Source organism: Fringilla coelebs (genome assembly GCF_963513975.1).
Source record: "Fringilla coelebs genome assembly, chromosome: 3".
Classification (NCBI taxonomy): Eukaryota; Metazoa; Chordata; class Aves; order Passeriformes; family Fringillidae; genus Fringilla; species Fringilla coelebs.
In genome coordinates, this window is record NC_140030.1 from 26,531,337 (window position 1) to 26,552,655 (window position 21,319).

Consider the following 21,319-nt stretch of genomic DNA (forward strand, 5'->3'; position numbering starts at 1 on the left):
TACTTCATCTATGTTAGACCAATACTATAGGTTTTTTCCTCCTTTATACTGGAAATTATTGTTTTAAAATACATGAATGATGATACATCAGAAGAATATAACTATCAAAACCAACTAATTCACGGGTGTATTTTTGTCCTTACAAAGTAAATTTAGATTTACTAGCAATATGTTTCAGAAATAGCGCTATTCACTGCGTTTTACCATAAACCAAGTTACACTTTTAGATTAGGCTGGAATTAAAGGAAACACTATTAAGTACATTTCTGACTAGCACAAATAGACATTAAAGACAATAAAAGATAACATCAAGAAACCTAGAGCTAATGAATTCCTCCTTTCTTGCAGCCTTTGTTAAAAGAAAAATTATTAATTCAGCAAGGTAGCCTTAAAACATGAAAGATCTTGGAATAGTTTTAGGTTAAATACTACTTAGATCAATCATTATTTAGTTCTCAGACTGGTTAAACATAATAGAATTTATACTAATTTCACAAAGGTACGACATGGCACAAAGCTCAAGCTGACTAAAACTGTATTTTATTCACATAAGGCAGGTCACTTTCTGCAGCATGGTCCAGAAACCGTGTATCAGTTGGGATTCTGGTTAGGATAAACAACACCCTTGTACTTCTTTAGCTGTCAGGAGGGCCTCTGCCATAGGGGCCAAAGAGATTCCAACTGCTTTGTGGCAGCTAGCAACAAAGCAAGAGGACAGATGAGAGGAAGGCAAACAGAGGCAGAAATCTTTGGGGAAGGAAGAGGATGAGGAGACATCACTGTAAGTGACCTGGAAAACTGGCTGAGATAATGCTAATGCTGATAATAAGTATATTTCAAAAAACAAGATTTTTCAGTATTTCAAAACACTGAATAGACTAAAATACTACCAAGACTCAACAGAGGAAAAGGAAACAGTAGCAAAACAAAATTATGAATTATAAGTAGAAATTAATAAAGTATCTCTAAACATTAGAAAGATACCAAATAATAATTGCTAACTCAGACCTACTACAAATCATGGGATATCTGCTTTTGCAACAAACAAATTTATAAAGACCCCTGAAAATACTTCATCCTTTTAAACCATGTACTGTCGAAATGAACAGTGTTCATTTCTACGGAACATAAAAATCCTTCTTGCACCAGTACTCTAGAAGGGTTATGGAATGTCATGATTTCAATGGGATATCTGGGAAGATGATAGCAAAATACATTCCTTCTATTAAAACTGCAGGTGATTTTGCAACTGGTAAAATCCAAGGAGCAGTTTAATAAAACTGAGCTTAGAACAATGCATGGAAAATGAGACAAGCCCCATAAGAAGAGATAGGAATTAATTTTGCTTAACTGTGTAAGAGTTCCATCAATAATATATCCATATTTTAGGATGAAACTGCATGCACATCCAGAATTTTTAAGTAGCCCATCAAGCTTCAATACCACATTTAAATTTGAAAGAAAACTGTACAATAGGAAAAATAAAATTTAAATATTCATACTTTCAAATTCTGTCTTTTTTTCTTAATTATTCCTAACTTAATCTCAGAATTGTAACTTTCCACTGTTTTGGAGGACTTAGAGATTATTTAATGGGAATTTTTCAGGCTGAAGATCAAACAGAGCTTTAGTAGTATGGTTTTTAAAACATAAAACTGACATTTGACTTATTCAAAATGCAATTATCTTTTAGACTACCAAGATTCTACCAGCTTAATAAAAGCTCAGGTTAAGAAGCCCATATTTATAAGTGTCATTGAGGTAGCTGCATTTGACTTTCTTTGCTGGCTGTAAGAACTTTCAGTAGCAATTTGATTAACTGATTCACAGAATCACAGAATCACTAGGTTGGAAAAGACCTTCAAGATCATCAAGTCCAACCCATGCCCTAACGCCTCAACAAAACATGGCACCGAGTGCCACATCCAGTCTTTTTTTAAACACATCCAGTGATGGTGACTCCACCACCCCCCTGGGCAGGCCATTCCAGTATTTTACCACTCTTTCCATGAAAAACTTTTTCCTAATATCCAACCTATATTTCCCTTGGCACAGCTGAAGACTGTGCCCTCTCATTCTGTCAGTTGCTGCCCGGAGAAAGAGACCAACCCCTACCTGACTACAGCCACCTTTCAGGGAGTTGTAGAGAGTGATAAGGGCACCTCTGAGCCTCCTTTTCTCCAAGCTAAACACCCCCAGCTCCCCCAGTCGTTCCTCACAGGGTTTGTGCTCCCAGCCCCTCACCAGCCTTGTTGCCCTCCTCCAGATGTGCTCAAGCATCTCAACGTCCTTCCCCAACTGAGGGGCCAGAACTGGACCCAGCACTCAGGGTGTGGCCTCACCAGTGCCAAGTACAGGGGAAGAATGACCTCCCTGCTCCTGCTGGCCACACTATTCCTGGTACAGGCCAGGGTACCATTGGCCTCCTTGGCCACCTGGGCACACTGCTGGCTCATGTTCAGCTGGCTGTCAATACAAATGTGTAAGTCATAACCAAAACATGAGTTGGCAAGTGGCAGTTTATACACCTCCTGCAGCTCATCATGCCTTAAGAGACATAATATGTTTTTAAAATAAAACTCTAGAGATGAAATGCTGGTCTGCTTCCTGCAAGGAAGAACTCCAGGGTAAAGAAGTCAAGATACTGTCATGGAAAAACCAAAAAGAAACTGAATATGAAGAGTCATATGCCAAACAGGAACAGGCACACAGTTGGCTGGTACAATCATCACTAGAGATTAATGCAACTCCAACCTGCATTAGTTTTAATAAAAAACTATTTTTCAAGCTGCTGCACTAGGTTAACACTCAGCATTGCTGAACCTGGAGACAGAGCTGCGGTGTCAAATGAACAGAATTGAACAACACTGATCTCATTCTTAGCAGAAAATTATATGCTGGAGGATAGCAGAGATCCCACAAAGGAGGCATCCACAAAGTGTAGTCAGCAAACTGGGGCACTCACTTGTGCAGCAGTTTGTTATCTGAGCAGGAAAAAGCAGCCACTTAGTGTTTGGGTTCTTGGTAAAGCTTACACCATTCCTTTCTGCATCCATCTGCCTAGATTAGTATGAGAGTCCCAAACAGCATGTTAGAGGCAGTAATGCTTTATTTGGTCTGAAGACTTGCAGTAGTCCATAAGTAAGGAACACCCTCTTTAGAGTGCACATAGTGGTGCACAGATCTCTTGGAATTTAATCCCCAAGCTGCTGTCCCAAGATGCTATCCCAGAACAGCATCAGAGTTTGTCATCTCATTCCACTCACTTTGCTTTTGTGATGCTTACAAAGTCCCAAACTCAGCTGCCCACCATTTCTGTACATGCTTGTTAAAAAGTACTGTTTTACAGTACTGCAATAGCAAAATTTTACACTTACAGTACTGCAATAGCAAAATTTTATACTCTTGTTTTACAATAGTGCAATAGCAAAATTTTATTAGTAGGCATCCCATTTTAATCTGCTTATTCTTTGAGCAAGTATGTTGTCTGTAAATCTTTCATATTCCCTTATTATTCCAAAAGGTTAGTGTTCTGCTTGTGTTTTGCTTACTTTGCTTCCTTGCTAATTCTTGGTTCCACAACAACAGTGAATCAATATAACATTGTATGCAGTTTAGCTCCCAAGGTAAGAGAAAGCAATATATACCCTACCCCAACCATAGCAACCAGAGAGCCTCTAGCTGATATAAACACACTGATGAAAACTTTTTTTCTACTTAAACAAAAAAGTGAGCAACACACAGGTTCCATTTCAAGGTAAGACCAGATACTGTATTAAAAAAGAGAACTACAAAAAATACAGTAGAACGACCAACAAAGCTACTGAAGATTAGAAGAAATTACAATGCAGGAAACCAAGAGCTAACAAAATAATACATTTCAAAGGAGGCTTCTAGCTAATCTAGACTACTGGACTGAAAAGGATAAGATGAGTTGGGCTGACCACCAATTCAGCTCTATTACTGCCCTCCTCAGCTGGGCAGGGGAGAGAAAATGCAGCAAATGGCTCCTAGGTTGAGATAAGGGAAAGGAGGGGTCCTATCACTATTTATTGACAGCAGCAAATGAGACTTGACTTGGGGAAATTAACTGAATTTATTACCAATTAAATCAGAGAGGAATAATGAGAAATAAAACCAAACCTTAAAATCATCTTTCCCTTCCAACCCCTCCTTTCCTCCCTTAATTTTTGTTGAGGAATTCATTCAGTGCCAGTACCTCAGTGGGCAGCTGCAGCAGCAGGACCAGTCTGAGCTCTGGGACAAGGAGCCTGAGTGAGAGGTCAGGAATCACTGACCCTTTTCCCAGCAAAGGGCCTGGGGAGCCGTGGCCTGGCCAGGGGAGCAGGCACTCAGAGACACTGCAGGGTTCCAGACATTCCCAGGCCTGGCCAGGGGAGCAGGCACTCACAGACACTGCAGGGTTCCAGACATTCCCAGGCCTGGCCAGGGGAGCAGGCACTCAGAGACACTGCAGGGTTCCAGACATTCCCAGGCCTGGCCAGGGGAGCAGGCACTCACAGACACTGCAGGGTTCCAGACATTCCCAGGCCTGGCCAGGGGAGCAGGCACTCACAGACACTGCAGGGTTCCAGACATTCCCAGGCCTGGACAGGGGAGCAGGCACTCACAGACACTGCAGGGTTCCAGACATTCCCAGGCCTGGCCAGGGGAGCAGGCACCCAGAGACACTGCAGGGTTCCAGACATTCCCAGGCCTGGACAGTGAAGGATAAAAGCACAGGGGGTCCTTTGTTCAGGGTTCCTCCTCAGAGGCACCAGCTCAAGCTGGTTGTCTGTTATTTAGTCATTGCACCAAGATTAAATTATTTTAAGGATGGTTCATCTGAGACTCTGCTGTGGGAAACCTGGGCAGGAGCCAGCTCAGAAGCCTGGAGTGACGGTGTGAGAGTGGGGATGCAGCTGCAAAGGGGCCTCGGTCCCAGCTCAGGTGTGTCAGTGTGACTGACAGAGCGGCTCCTGAAGGGACAGACAGACCAGCTTTTATAAAACTTTACTCCTGATTCTCTTCCTTATTGCCCCATCGGAGGTGCCAAGCATTGAGGTTGATTCATCACACTCTGTCACTTCCTCTTCAGGGGAAAGACTCCACACACACCTCCCCTGCTCCAGCATGGAGTCCTTCCCACGAAAGACAGACCTCCATGACCTTTCCTAAAATGAGTTCTTCCCACAGGGCCCAGTTCTTATAAACTGCTCCAGTGTGGGTCCCTTCCTTCTTGTAGCTTCCAATGCATTATACTACAATACACATGAAACCACCTTCTTGCTTCTGAGATCTTACTGAAACCCTGGTTTTTACCTTAGACTTTGCTAATGCAAAATCTTTCGCAGCCTTTTATGATTGCAAATGGCCATATGAGGATCCCTCCCTCCCTATTCCTCAACTTTCTCATCTGTTCTCACTTTTTCTCTTGTAATTTATTCTAGCTACATGCTGGAATACTTCCTTCATGCTTGTACTCTTACACCAGCTTCCTTTCCAGTTATTTCAAGCTTAATTCTCTAGCTTGTCTATCTCTCTCACACTGTCTCCTCTATTATCCCAACTTTTAGTAGCTGTTTAATGATAACTCAGGCAATGTCCAATCAAGAGGTTTGAGGTTCTGTAGATTTTTTCTTTAAATAGTGCTTATTCACACAATTCAATTCACATGGTCTTACTTGCTCTTCAGGGAATTCATTCAACTAAACTCTGGTGCCTTAGACACATGCTAGTTTCCTCTGCTCAAAGATTTTTGTTTCCTAAAAAACAAACTAATAATATCCAGCCCAGAATTCTCCCTTCATTTCCTACTGTCGTTCCAAGCCATTATCAGTTTCCTTTGCTGCAACCATGTAAATTAATAACTTGGATATATCAGTGTGTGTTTAACCTGAAAAAACACGGGGAGCTGGTTTTTAAAAAGTGCCTTTGATAAGCATGCAGGTGGTTACCATTACCTCATGCCTGGAAATACAGGGAAGACCAATGATGAAAAGAATGAATAAGATATATGTTTTACAACTTAATGTGTTTGACATCTGTTGAAATCAGAATAGCATGTGTGGGTACAAAAACTAAAATAAAATCAAAGGGGGCAGAAGCAGCCTGCTATTTAAGAAACAAAGAAATGCCTAGAAGATGTTATTGTTGTTCTAAGAGGTACATTAAGAACAACTGGATTATTCTGCAAAGCAAAGAACAATGCAGTCTAGACCCTGTTGTGAGGGCAGGAAGGCCCTTCCATCTAGGCCAGGATGCATGGGTTATTGCTTGATACATTTGAAGAGAAAATCAACAATTTCTAAATAAATTAACTGAGAGAAAGGATGGAGAAATCACAGGTTCAATACTTGGCTGAAAAAGACCAAGGGTCACCAAAGCAAAAAAACCTATTAGAGGTGGCATTGGGAAGCTCAGTCATGGATATCTCCACAGGCAAGAGACCAACTGGACTGAGGCTTTGAATGAGCAGATAATACAGTGACACTTGGGTAGGAGACATCTCCAGGACAGAATCCAAGGCTCAATTATGGCATTTATGGGCAACTGTTTTGCGGTGATAACTCACTACCACCTGTACTTCCACTATATACTGACACAGCACCTCACACCTACCTCCTATAGCTCGTAATCCAAGTAAGACAATGGCATCACATGACATAGGATAATTCACAAAAGGGAAAGCAAAAGAATTATGAAAAAGAACAATAAAAAGAAAGTAAAATTAATTAAGAACTTCCATGTGTGAGATCATCACTACAGGGTGCAAAAGACTGAGTGACTTATATAAAGTAGTAGATACTATGACTTCCCTGCCCCCCCTCCCCCCCTTAAGCTTATGTAGCTTAAGGAACAGCTTGCATACATCCAGGTCCTGGGAAAAAAGCACTAGAGGGCTTTTGTACCCAACAGGACCATTGAGTGAGGAACCATGGAACAGAGGGCACCCAGAAAAGATGGTCAGTGGGCATGGGATATTCAACCACTTCAAATGAAGCAATGCCAACAACCAAAGAAATTATGTATTTCAGCCTCTAAAGAAAACTTCTTTTCTTTACTAGCAGTAATTATTCCTCAAACATGCCTTCCCAGATTTTCTCAAAAAGGCATGTCCTACATCATCCCTCAGTCTGATATTTGTGCAATTTACCAACACCACAGGATTATTTCTAAAGTTCCACACAGAAATAATAGACTCCAACGTGAGCTGTACCTCAATTCAGGCACATGAGAGCAATCTCAAATTAACTTTGAGCATCAGTACCCATGTTTTCTAATGACTGGTCACTTGTAAAGTTGCAGTAAACAGCTAAAAGATATCCCTTTACAAAGGAATACATATGGACATCAAAGACTAGACTTTTTCTCCCCTGCAGTTGTCAAGTATTTTTCTTAGTGATAGCAATAATGTTATGATAGCTGAGATTAACTGTCACCTGAAAACTCCTTTTTAAAGGTCTCCAGTAAATTGTTACTGTAAAATGGTACTATTTTTCTTTCAGAATAACTCTTACAGTAAGATCATTATCTCAGTAGTACTGAGACTTGCCTCTGGACCAAACATCCCTTCCCAGTCCAGGTACCTCAGGCTATAAGTGTTTAAATCATGAGAGATGGGGAAGTTATAGAATTCAGAGGTCACAAGCTTATGGCCTTTATACTACTCAGTATTCAAATGAGAGACAAAATTCCTGAGGGCCTTTTGTCAGCCAGATGAAAAAGTACCCTATAGACTACTATAGGCAATAGAGATGTCTCACAGGTTATGAGACAGTTTTACTTTAATTCACTCACTTATCCAATGGAAAGAATTGGATAGTGAGTTGCTGTCTGGACTGAAAGCTCTTAGCACAAACACAGGGCCACAGTGAAATTTGTAATGATTGAAATTATACCCTCCAATACTGAATTAATGAACAAAGATGGTGTTAATAAAGTATCCAAAACTTCATGTCTTGGCAAGTGATAAGCTCAAAAACACTTTAGTAATTCAAAACGTGAAATCACTTTGATAGCAATACCAGCAGCATGTACAAAGTGAAGCTGAAGGCAGAACCAATACAATGCAGATACTCTCCACAGATTCAGACTTAAGAGAACTTGCTTTTACTAACCCATACTGTATTACTTAGAAAAACTTTTAAAGTTATAAACCATAGCAGAAGAATTTTCCAATTTCCTAGGGATAGGATAAGACTATTAATGCTATTTTTTTAAGCTTTGGGAAAGGTTTTGATGTTGTCCTCTGTCTGTACCTGTTGGGAGAAATCCCAGAAGCCACCTGTGCAATAGAATTAGGAGTCAAGAATGTATTTTTGGAATGCACTGAAAAAATGTGTCATTTTCAATGTAGTAGTAAAAAGAGTAGTAAAAAGAAAAAACTCACCCCAAATCCCTAATTTACTTCCTCTCATTAGACACTAAATACTGAACATAACTAAAAGGTTCCAGAAGTCCTCACTTAAGTTTTATTCAGATAAAACTGATAGATAGTATAATAAGCATTTGAAAATGCTGTTGGTCTATTTAAAAAAATAAAATGAAATCCAATTCTTTCTGAAAAGCTTCTATTAAGAATTATATCATTTTGATACTGTTGTATTGCATGCATTCAGAGGGACTCTGTAGGTGTCTGCCACCCCTACATACGTGTTAAATTATCCAGTAAATAAACATAACAATCTATGTTACAGTGATTCTCCCTGTTTTAGACTAAACAGCAGCTGAGATCTTCCATGTTAGTAATATTTACAATTCATAGCAGCTTCTAATTATTTTCTATTTGCCTCCAAATCAGGACATCGTAAGTGTTTAGATGGATGCAGAATCACATCAAGTTCCTGCTTTGTGTCAAAACCAAGCTGCTCCATTTCCACTTTATGCTCAAAACATCTCCCACTTCCACCACAAGAAGCACTTGGAAAGCTTACAGTACAAACATTCCTTAAAAAAGGCATTATATCAAAATATTTCTAGTAAAAACTTAGTCCTCTCTTCCCCCTTGCATCTGACATATCATTCCAGATTATTCATACCCTTCGGAGCAGCAAGGGACTTTTTGTGCTGAACAGATGGTTTGTGTATTCTAACAAGCTGGTACTGCATGAACATCTTTTTGTCACACACAACTCAACATAAACTACTGTATTTCCAGGTTACCTCTCAGTTTAGTCTCCAGAAAAAGAAGAGCAACAAAACAGGTAACATGAACACCTGTTTTCCCACATTCACTGCTGACCTCGGACCCCTTTGACACTGATGAGTAAAACCCTTCATCACAGACTTAGGCACAACCTGATATGTTGGTGTTCACACCAAACCATCTGCAGGAAGTAAAGAACAAACCAACCACTTCTGTAACAGCAGCAACAGCATCTGGACAACCCCTAAAAAATCAAAGAGAATCAGGGCATTCTGTAATACTGTATTTACAAAGACAAAATGATCTTTTTAAATAGGAGTGTAGGATCAGGAAAAGGAGTCCATGCAATATAAGAACTGGGTATGGCAGATTACCCACCAATGGCTTTTAAGCCTAAATAAATTGATATAATTCATTTATTTCCTTGGATCTACAAGTATGAGTAGGATGTTATTTCAAATTTTACAATGGGCTAAATCCTACTACTTTGCATGCAAGTTTTAGTGAAATAATTGCAAATCTGTACCTGTGGAAAAGTTAAAGCTATTAGATAGCTCTATAGCCCTGTGGAGACACCAGGATAATAAGCATCATTTACCAAAACTAACTCTCCATTTTCCTGTTGAACAGCTATCTGAAGACAGGAAGGAAAAAGGTCTCCTGGAATTTATTTCATCAGTCCTTAGTCTGCCCTTCAAATAACAAAATAAGAGACAGTAAGTCACTGAAATTTGGTGCTGCTCCTTTCAGAAGAACTGGAGAAAAAACAGTTTAAGTTAAAATGGGAAAGTCAGGGAAACAGCTCCACAGCCACAGCAAATCAGTGTAATTCTAAGTATTTAGGAAGAACAATGTCTCACTCTTTCCCCAGCTAGAGCTCACATTTTGACCTCAGAGCAACCCCTGACAACACCAAAATGTCCTTTCCACAATCTGAAAAGAGACAAAATGCAACAAACAACTTTACTTAGAAATATTTAGAAAAATCAGCAATATGAGCCTACATTGTTACATTACAAACACAGAGACAAAAATGCACACTGTGAGAGGTAAGTTAACTCAATTCTTCAATACCGAAAAGCCATTTTAAAACATACCCACACGGTCCCTGATTTGAAGACAAGCTCTCTAACTTCAAGTATTTGAAAGAGAGCTTTGAAACGTATACTTAAATCCCAGGGAACATGAAACTAGGGAATTTGTTTTCTTTCTCCAGTGCTCAAACCTCTTAGGAAAATTGTTTTTCCTTGATTTGCAGTGCTGCTCTTTCGAAGTTGACTCATTATGAGCCAGGGGCTTTGATCCCTACTTTTGCTTTTGCTGAAGACACACCTGCCTTTACCAGTTAGAAAAGCCAAAATGCTTCTACTACAAAACAAATAAACATTCTGTTCCAGATCCAAAGCAGAGCAAAGAGGAATGCATGTTTTGATAAATCTTCTACAGATTAGCACATAGTATTATTTTTTTTCTAATAGTTACATTGATTGCCAAAATTTGAAGTATTTTATGAATCAAAAGCGTCTGACTTTTCTACATCTGTCAGTGCAACCCTTACAACAAGGGATAGATGCTAGAATAACTGATGAGCACTTCAGCAGGTGCAGAGAAATTCTATAACAGCAGTGACCTGTGTCTTTCAGCCTTTGCATCATGCTAACCCAAGAACAATAAACAGGAATGCCCAGTGCAAGTAAAGCATTTGATGATTTTAATATGTCTTTGGTTATATCATATGCAGCCTTATATGACAATCAAAACTTTGTACCATCTTATTTAAGAGTGGATGATCTTCAATATCACCATATTAGCATTATTAGAAGTTTCACTTAATAATTTTTTCAGTATTCAAACCAAAAAAAATCTCTTTCAACAGCAAAGGTCGTGAAATCAGGAACAGGCATACATTATTTCAGGAGGGGGGTATTATTTTTGAGGGGGGTTGGAGGTTTTTAATCTGCTGAAAGTCTTAAATAATTCTTCCAGTTTTTATTAGTTTTAGCCCTTTTTAGAATAAGGAAATAGCTGTACTCGTTTCCAGCAGGATTCTAATTAAAATATGACAGGATTTACAGAGGACTGTAATATCCAGGATTATTTCTGCCTGCAAATTTTAAAAAGAGTAATTTTGTACCAAAAGTAATAAGAATACTACACATTTCTTATGAAGGTCTTTTCACATTGAGATCTCAAAGATTTGAATGAAATTCAGCATCAGTCTACATCTTACAGATGAGAGTTTTAGAACATATTCACTGAAGATATGTAGTACAAGCCAAGACTCCATGTACTATGCACATCAGATCTTTACACGAGTTTTAAGGTTTTCCCTTTTTCTGGCCAGACTGCACAATCTTATTTGCTTATACAGCCAAAGACTAAACTGCAGCATCAGTAAAGTTCTATATACTTTACACACTTGATTTTAAAAAGTATCTGCTTCCTTGCTTATTCTGATGTAGTGCACTGATACCCATCCAAGGACTGAAAAATGCAAGGTGAAGAAAAGATGAATGCATATCTTCACAATGCTTAGCAGAGTCCACCTGCAAAACTGAATTTTTATTCTGTTGTGTATGCTTTCTTAACACCTCAAATCCCTGATGAAAACACTCCTCCAACTATTTATTTTCAAAATATTTAAAAGAAAGTTGTATATTCTAAGATCAGCTGTGGCAACACTGAATTTTCCTCCACATCCAGCAGTTTGTTGAAGAAAAAGAGATTTAACTAAAACACTTAAAACTAGCTTATTTTTGAAAAGGCACTCTAACCCTGAACTGAGGCACCAGGTGACTGCAGTGACCCTGCCAATCCAGAAAACAACTATTTCATAAAAGTAGCATGTGTGGCCTATACAGCTACAAGGCACTGAAAGGGTGTAACATATTCCCATTTTAACAAACCTTGGGGAAGAACTACCAAACAGCAGTGACATTTAAGCCTTCTAAAGAAAGGCCCAAGACATCTCATACTTGGAACCTGAAACCTGTGTCTTTGTGTCATGGAGGACCTGCTCCACTCTCATGGCATTGCTTTGGTGGGTTAGGCAGATGTTTAGCCTCTACTGGAAGACTCATGCACAGATCACTGCTGATCATATCAGATTTTATAGACTACTAAATAGCCCAGCATGCTCCAGCACATCTTGTTGTCAGTATGTATTATGTGCACATTGCCTAGATGAGAAAAGTATACATCCAATGAAGAAGAACTTGACCTACCTGTTGGACCCGACTAGCCCTTTCCCAGAAGGTGCCACGGTTTGAAGCTCTATTTTGGCATGTGGAGCCCAATCATGCCACCTCCTGGTTAGGAATGGCCACTCTATTCTACACATTACACAGGTGTTCAGTGCTTAGGAAGTTAACAGTTGACAGGAATGTTCTACTCAGCCATCCAGGTATTCTGCCTTCTCTTGGTACTAACTACAAATATTAACAAATCTCCAAAATCCTGAATTTTAAAATGCTTACTTAGAGGTATAGAGGAAGAGAAATGGACAGTTACAGCAGTTACACTCTGAATTATGTATACACCAAGGAGAATAAATATGACATAAATTTACTAAAAGAATTACCAGGACAAGTGAAAAATATTCTCCTTCAAGGAAAACATTCACGTTGGCAAAACCTAGCACTTTGTTGATGAGGCTCTGGGCATCCAGATAAACCTCAGCAAATACTTTTGACCTTCCCTTAAAGAGTTGGTACTAAATTCTGCTATTTGTACTGAATTGCACCTTTAGCAGCTCCACTGATTCAAACAGCACTATTTAAAGAGCAAAGAACCTTTTCTTATAAACCAGGGTATCAGAATCTAAACTTCAATTACTGCGCTCATATCGTTGCCTCTTTGCAAAATAATTTACTGTGTTTCAAAGCACGTGTTTTCTAAGAACACAGATCAAATGGTCGTAAGTGGCCTCAGATGTCTGAAAGAATTTTTGTTATTTTTATTTTTTAAATCACATCTATCATTTCTTTTTTCTCTCCTCTGAAGCAAGAGTGCCTTTTATGATTAAGAAGCTGGGGTCAATATAAATATAACATTTCCTTTTGTTATAATCATTCTAACATTTTATAGTATTTTGTTTTCCATAAATCTGGTTATCACTTGGGATTCATCTGCATTACATTCTGCAAGGCAAAAGCATGTCCTATTGGCTATACCAGTCAATAGATCGTATTTGTATTACAAGGACTGCCTGATAGCCCACTAATGGCAACAGAAAAATTTCCATTACCTTAAGTCAGCTTTGAACTAAGTCCGCAACGCCTAGCACATCACTACTTTATAAAAATCCTAACTATCTTGTATTCATCTAGAGTTTGCACTTTCTATTGAAAAGGCTCCAAATGATCAATACAAATCTAGTTTCTAATGAAACCAAGGTACCTAAAATACACGCTCTGAATATTAGCATGTTTCCTGAGTCAATCTTTACAGTGCATTTCTTGAGACAGCAAAGCAAACAATGATTAATAGCAGCTATTTTGTGAATACAGATTTCTTCTCACCTGATGTAAACATCAGGAATAAAAGAAACAATAAGCAGAACAGTGACCACTCGCAGATTAATATGTGTATGAATTTACATTTACATTTTATCTTATTTTAGTCAAAAGTCTTGTTGAGACAAGTGAACTCATAAATTTGCAAGCATATTTTCGCAAGTAGTTTTCGATAAAAAAAATTTAAAAATTAAAAAGTATCAGAGGCCTGGTTTTAGCAGGTCATAGGCTTGATCAACAGCTTTTCACTTCAAGGGCTAAAGATACGATTGTTATATTCTATATTTCCAAGAAAAATAATATTAATATAACAACCTTATTATCATCCCAGGTTGTTAACAGAAACACACAGTCATGAACTTAAGTTGCAATCCTATATGAAAAGAAAATCAATCTCCAACAGTCCAAAGAAATCCCAAACCCACATATGACAGTGTATTAGTTGAAATTCTGAATATAAAACAAACTTGCATTATATCAACAGTTTTCTACTAGCTAGAACTAATACTGCAGGCTTATATGAGAGACTCTACTAATGCTCAGTGTAAAGGCTAATGTTTTGAATAATCATGTCCTGTCCTACAAGAAGCCTGTATGGGGATGATAGCTGAGCTATATGAGCCTAATTTACACAACTTGGAGGTTTAACAAACTCTGCTATACCACATGGAATGATCTAGGGACTTAAGATTAAAGTTAAAGGCCTGATTCTCATTGCCTTCAGAACGCCAGCTGAAATTCTGAGGTCAATTGCACTGTCATTATAAGAGAGAGAAATTAGCTACCTCATTACCCTAGTAATGCTGATATTTCCATGGGGAGAGATGCTCTTACTTTGGCCAGCTCTTCCCAATAGGTCTTTTTCCTTTATGTTTATATTACAAAACACAGAGTTGGTTTTAAGAACACACTAAGCAAGATATTCCAAAGCTGCACACATGCAAAAAAGGATACACACGCACATACATATATATAATTTGCTTGGCCCCAAAAAGTACATAGACAATTAGCTGACACTTTAGCCTATTAAATAGAATGCTGATATAAAACCAGTTTTGAACTATCAAACTGGTTGTATCTTTCCATGTCATCCACACCTTCACAGCTAAAGTGACACACTTATTTTTATATTCATGACCACAGACATCTTACACAAAGCAATAAATATTTACAAACATGCAAAAGTAACACATATAAGGAGCTGGTAGCTTCCATGGTAGGGAGCAGCACTAGAACAGAGAGGTTCTCCATTCTCTCCAGAGTTCTGGAGTATACTGCAGTATAAGCACAAGCTGAGTAAAAAAAGTACTACTCAAGAAACATACTCTTCACTTTTGACATTTTCTATTGAACCAAGCATTACTTGACCTCATACATTTATCAGAACATCTCCTGACTAAATGCAGAACAATCTCACCTGAGAAAATAACTACTGTTAACCAGCATACAGTAAAATAGTTTAAAGCTATACATGAAACAGGGACACTCTTCCAGCTCTTATAACAGCCTAGTACACAAAACAGTTCACTTGATACAGGAAAGCCCTTTCCAACAGATGGAGATTAGCCTTTTCTTTAGAGTTCAACTACCTATTACAATTAACAGGTATTTAATTTTAATTACTGAATGAATTATATTCTCAGAATAAGTATGTTCAATGCATATTGCAAAAGTTTGAAAAAACTTAGGCTGAGGCAAATACCACCAGCCACTCACAAGTTCTTCTAGTAGATGACATACCAATGACATTTCCATTTCTAATACTGCAACAGTCATGTAGGATCTACTTCTACATGAAAAAGGTTATGACCCATGGGGAAATCAAGTGTCTTCTGATTAAGGCACTCAGTCAGCCATTCAGAGACTTAGGTTCATTGTCAGAATCCACAACAGATTCCCACAGTGGTTTTTAAAGAAATCGGGTTTTGTCTCCGCACCTTGTATTTAAACAGCACTTGTACCTTTTTCCTCACCTTTCTTTGTGTTGTTTGGTAAGTATGCAAATACTCTGCCAAAGGAAATGTCCCTTTTCTGGGGATTTCACCAGACCCAGGTAAGGACTAAAGTAAGTGATTTCTAGTCATCCCTTAATGGTGAGGGATAAATAGCTACCGATTCAAGTATGCATCTGACACAGGTCAACCTGAAGGACATAGACCTACCTATTGAAAACAAGTAATATGCTGGTTTCAATACTGGTGAAGTACACCCAGACATACAAACAAAAAAACCATGCAACAGAATCAAACAAACAAAAAAAATTATTGGGAAAAAATGGGCAGTCTTATCTTTACAAGTAAATCCACTGTTGCAAATCAGAAGCATTTTTCTGGAATACTTATTGCTTGTGTGCCCTTCTGCGGTTTCTCACAGCAACACAACTGTTCTCAACCTCAGGTTTTAGCAGCCAACATGAAACAACACAGCAGTTTCAAGTCAGAGTGAATGCTTATGGCTCTGAGCTCCACAGCAAATCTGCACTTATGCATTTGATACAGAATGTACTGGCAATCAGAAATGCTTAGGATGCCATAAAAAGAACACCTGGCTGGCATCATTATGAATGTAGCTGGCTGCACATTACATTCTAAAGAACAGAAATCCAGAGTCTGGAGACAATGTTTTATCATGAATATAACCTAAAAATTATTCACTACTACAGAGATCCTAGCTCCAGGATCCCATTTTCTTCTGGCACCCAAAAAATAAAATTCTGCCCATTCTATAAATTTCCTTTGTACTTATACCCAGCAGCAACCAGTGCATTAATTGTAATTTTCTTAAGTAGTAACATTCTAACCGTGGTTAAGTGTTTTAACAGTCATCATATGTTAGAATGTAAAACGAATCTCTAGAAAGCTTGACAGATGGTGTTTTGAAGGATACTGCCAGGTACCTGGTGTGAATCTGACATTAGCATTCTCTCAGACAACTCACCTTCATCTTTTAAAAAAACCAGTGAAATAATGCACAGTCCTACTTTTGCTAAGAAGGAATGAGAAAACAGTTCATTTATTCAATGCCACAGTTGCTCAAAATGCAACTTCTCCACAAACTTGATGCCTAGAAAAACCAATTTTATTTTCCTTTTTTTTACTTTTCTTTGCCTACTTTCGGTTTTGTCCTTCCTGCATTTTCCTCCTTTTCCAGACACACACACACACTCTCTCTCAGTGGATACTTCCCCCCTCTGGGAAAAGATCGAACTGCAAGGCTCAAAAAGTATATTCCTCTAAGAAATAAGGACTTTGTTTATAATATGATTATTAGAAAAACAACTGTAAAAAGCAGCATGGCTGCCTCTTTAGCAGCAGGCAGCTATGACAAGAGAGTACTAAACGGGTCTGTATTCATACTGAAAATCATGTATGAATTTCAAAGCTATCAAACAGAAGCACTCCAACAAAACCTGGACTCAATATCTTCATTCACAATCAATAGAAAATACATTAAGGAAAGACAATATAAAAACTGCTGACAGAGGAAAAAACACTGCTTAGCATGGTAAATCTGAATTAGTTATGATTTTCTTTAAGTCATAAACAGAACTTGGGAAATTATTTGCCACCTCTGAATGTGAGTTTATTTGAACGTGTGACTCTCAAGGGCCTGACCACACATTTCTTTGCTTTAATCTCATTTAAGAGCTTGATAGGTTATCTTGATTTATGCATCATTCTTTACTACTTCTTTTCAACATTAGGTTTCAAGTTTAACAGGGTTTTTTAAAAGACTATTAAAAATCTAAGAAGTAAAACATGTATAATAGGAACTTAATGGATTACACTTTGGCAAAAGTTGAAACTCCGTACCACGAGGTCTTCACTCAACCACTATATTGAGCAGTTATTAAAAGAGAGACTAAATTATGAACTTTCTAAAGAACCTCTAGCTGAGGTCCAACTTAAAACTCTACTCCAACTAAAGCAAAGAAAGCAGAGCGAATTACATTGAGTAACCAAATGTTATAACCGGTGTCTTCTGATCTCCATACAAAACCAAAAGGAAATCATCATGTCCTGGATGAAACTGTCATGAAATTGATAAACCATATCCAATCAATGTCTGACACCGCGCAGTCGACTAAAACAGCGCCGCATTAACGGTATAATAGTATTACCATATAAACCTTATTACTTCAGCGCGGAAAGCAGGATATAACGAGTGTAATGAAACGCCAGCATCCCTCTTTGTGTAAGTGAGCCCGGGAAGCAGGGGAGCGCTTCCCGCAGAGGCGACCCAGCCGCGGCAGAGCCGGCGCACGGCGGGCGAGCGAGGGAGCGCGGGCGGCGGGGAGCGGGGCATTCGCCGCTGCCACCGGGGGCTCTGCCGGACGGGTCCCTCCGGGCTCGCCGGGCGCCCGAGCCCCCGAACCGCCGCCGCCCCGAGCCCACGCGCGGCCGGGTCCCGCCCGCCCGGAAACCCGATTTCGCTCCGTGTCAATCGGCCGCGGCCGCCGAGCGCCGACCCCGAGGAGCGCCCCGGCCGGGGGAGAGCGGAGCGGAGCCTCACCGTCTTCCAGGAGGCGCATGGCGTGAACAAAGCAGGGATCCAGGCTGTCCTTCTCGGCCATCAGTTCGGGCAGGTACTTGTCCTGCTCCATCGCCGCGGGCACGCCGGGCGGGCTGCGCGGGATGCCGGGCTCGCCGCTCCGCGCCCTCGGCCGCCCGCTCGCCGGTGGCCGCGCCGGGGCCGCCCCGCAGGTGCCGCCGCCCCTCCCGCGGCGGGCGCTGCCCCGGCCCCGCCTCCGCCTTCCCCTCGCGCCGCGCGGGGGCGGGCACGTGCGCGGGTCGCCGCGCGCCGCTGCTCGCGCGCCTTCGCCCCCGCGCCTCCTCCTCCCGCCACTGAGCGAGCCGCGGCCACCCGCGGCATTAAGTAGGGAGGCGGAGCCAGCCGGGACACGGCCCCTCTGCTCCCATTGGTGGCTACGCACCGCCGGGGGCAGACTCGCCGCGCCATTGGCTGTCGCCAGGCGGGGGCTCGCGGGGGTCTGTTTCTCTCCGTGTGTCTGTCTCTCTCCGTGTGTCTGTCTCTCTCCGTGTGTCTGTCTCTCTCTCTCTGTGTGTCTGTGTCGTGGTTTAGGACTGGTATTCCCTAATTTACTGCTCCTACTAAAATCACGCTGCCACTCGCTCCCCCCACCCTTTTCCCTATTCCCCGTGGCAGGCTAGAGAGGAGAATTGGAGGAATCGAAGGTAAAGATCACCCGTTGGGATAAGAACAATTTACTGGAAACAGCAATGAGATAAGAAAATGAACAGTAACAGCAATGATGTTCATAACAAAAGTGTTCGAGAGAGACAATTGATTCTCATGCCAAATGCTCAGAATCGGGGTTACCCCACCACCCCCACCCCGCACTTACTGGACCAGAAGGAACCCCTTCTCTAAGGAAGAGACCTGCGGTGATAGCAGAGCAACCTCTGGGTCCCGGCCATGCCCCCTCCTGGCTACGACAAAAATTAACTCTGTCCAGGCAGGAACCAGGACAGCCTGTGCGTCTGTCTGTGTGGGTGCCTGTGTCTGTCTGTGTGTCTGTCTGCGTGCAGCTGTCTGTGCCAGTTTCTGTGTGTCAGCGGCAGTGCGAGCACAGGCGCTGTTTGTGAGCGGCGTCCGTGCTGCCTGCGCGCGTACGCGTGACCGGGTGCGGCTGTGCCCGCGCTGTGCCTGCGGGAGCGCGGGCGCGTGTCCGTGTGTGTGAAAATGTGTATGTGTTTGTGAAACTCTGTGTGTCTGTGTGTGAAACTCTGTGTCTGTGTATCTCTGTGTGTGTGTATCTGTGTGTGTGTGTGTCTGTGTGTGAAACTCTGTGTGTGTGTATCTGTGTGTGTGTGTGAAACTCTGTGTGTGCGTGATGCTGTGCTGCGGCGCTTTCTATAAGTCTGGGGTTGTGTCTGTGCCCGAGAGCGCGCTCTGGGTCTGTGCCCCTGTGCCCGTTTGTCCACGCGTGCCTGTGCCGCCGGTGTCTCTGCGTGGGCCGCCCTGCCCGTGCACGCCGCTGGCCTCCTGGCAGCCGCCGTGTTGCGGCCGCGGCCCGGCACGTGTGGCCGTGGCCGTGTCCCTACGCGTGGCCGCTGCTCTGTGCCCGCCGCGCCCCCGCCTGAGCGGTGCCCGCCCCGGCCGCCCGCGCCGCCCGCCGGGCGCTGTCCGCGGTGCCGAACCGGGGAGGCGGCGGCGCTGCCCGGCTCTCGGTGCCGCTCTCTCCCTTCCCGCCCCGGCGCCCTGCGCAGCCCGCGGTGCCTCCCCGAGCACTGCCGCGCTTCCCGGGCTCCTCTGCCCTCCGGGGTCCGGGTAGACGCCTCGCTAAAGCGGTGCCGCATCGGCTGGAGCTGCCAGACAGCTTCTCCCCTGAGGATGTGATCAGAGCATCAGCGACCGGGCACCGCTCGCTGCTCGCCGACCGCGCCGAAAATGTCTGCCCGTGCCTGCTGTGCGCAGCTGGAGAGGGCGCAGCAGGGGCATGGGGGTCCTGGGGGAAAAGGGCGATCGCTGTCGAGGAATGCCGTGCTGCAGCTCCCACGGCCACGCCTGACAGAATTAGAGCTATTATGCAATTAAAGTGTCTACAGCTTGGGTAAATAAAATCTATTTTAATTAGAGTTTAGCTTTAAGTATACATTTACTTTAGGTTATATTTATTCAGGATTTTGCCCCAACAGACCATACAGTAATGTGTTTTGATTTTGAAAGTAAACAAAAGATACCTAACTCATCTCAACTCATTAAAACTCCATTTGTGGGACCTCAAGAACAAGCAGTCTATGGCACCATACAGCATTTTGTGCTCAATCCCTATGTCAAATTCTTTCTTAGAATGTACCACGAATCTTAATATTTATTGTCGCAATAATACATTTGTCAATGGCCTAGTACTGTTCATTTCAAGTTTTTTTTTTTGTTGTTGTTGATGTTGTGCTGTTTAGATTTTGTTTGTTTGTTTGTTTGTGGTTTTGTTTTGGTTGGGGGGAGTTGGCAGAGGAAGAAGGAATGAAAAAGATAAAAATCAAAGCAAAATCTTTATAATGGCATCCACAAGGTTTTGAATGTGTTCTACAGACATTACATAATGTCTGTCTGCGATGTTTTCAAAATCCTAAGATACATACAGGTAACATTTATGCAATTTCCACTCAGCATGCAGATAATTGAGGGACTGCATCTGTTTACAAAAATATGTAGAGAATGTCGGTGACTGATGCCTTATTGTTCTGTAGTATTTCTAGAAGGGAGAGATAAAATACCTGAGAACCAATCTCCTGGCTGAGAAAGAATAGGAGCAGGAAAATAGTTGATTTCAGCTAACTTAAAAAACACTGAAGAAGCAGAGAAGACTGATAGCAGAATTGAACGGTTTAATAGTCAATCAGATTTTACTACAAACTGTGTGTGGGGATAAAGGAAAGACATAAGTCCTTCTTTAAAAAACAAACAAATAAAACAAAGAAAAGCACAGGGCTAAGATAGTTTATTAATAATTTACCCCGATTCAATTTACTGCATGAATAGTTCTCCTTTCCCATTTAACAGTGCAGGGAGAAATGGCAGTGTTTGCAACACAGCTCAGGTCTGTCTTGCTCGAGAGATCACCTGTGCCATCAGACTGTATTTCTGCACCTCTGTTTTTCAGAACAATTCAGTCTGGTGCTCCTCAGTTCAG

The 21,319-nt window shown here is 41.4% G+C and overlaps 1 protein-coding gene across 1 annotated transcript in view; it reads right to left on the reverse strand.

Moving 5' to 3' along the window:
- Positions 1-18,265, reverse strand: part of KHDRBS2 (KH RNA binding domain containing, signal transduction associated 2) — a gene marked incomplete at its 5' end in the record, with an annotated part of 311,700 nt that extends 293,435 nt beyond the window's left edge. Inside the window, one exon of the mRNA XM_084202170.1 lies at positions 18,175-18,265. Coding sequence (XP_084058296.1) covers positions 18,175-18,265 — 91 coding nt within the window. The remainder of the gene's footprint in view (positions 1-18,174) is intronic.
- Between the last annotated feature and the right edge of the window lie 3,054 nt (positions 18,266-21,319).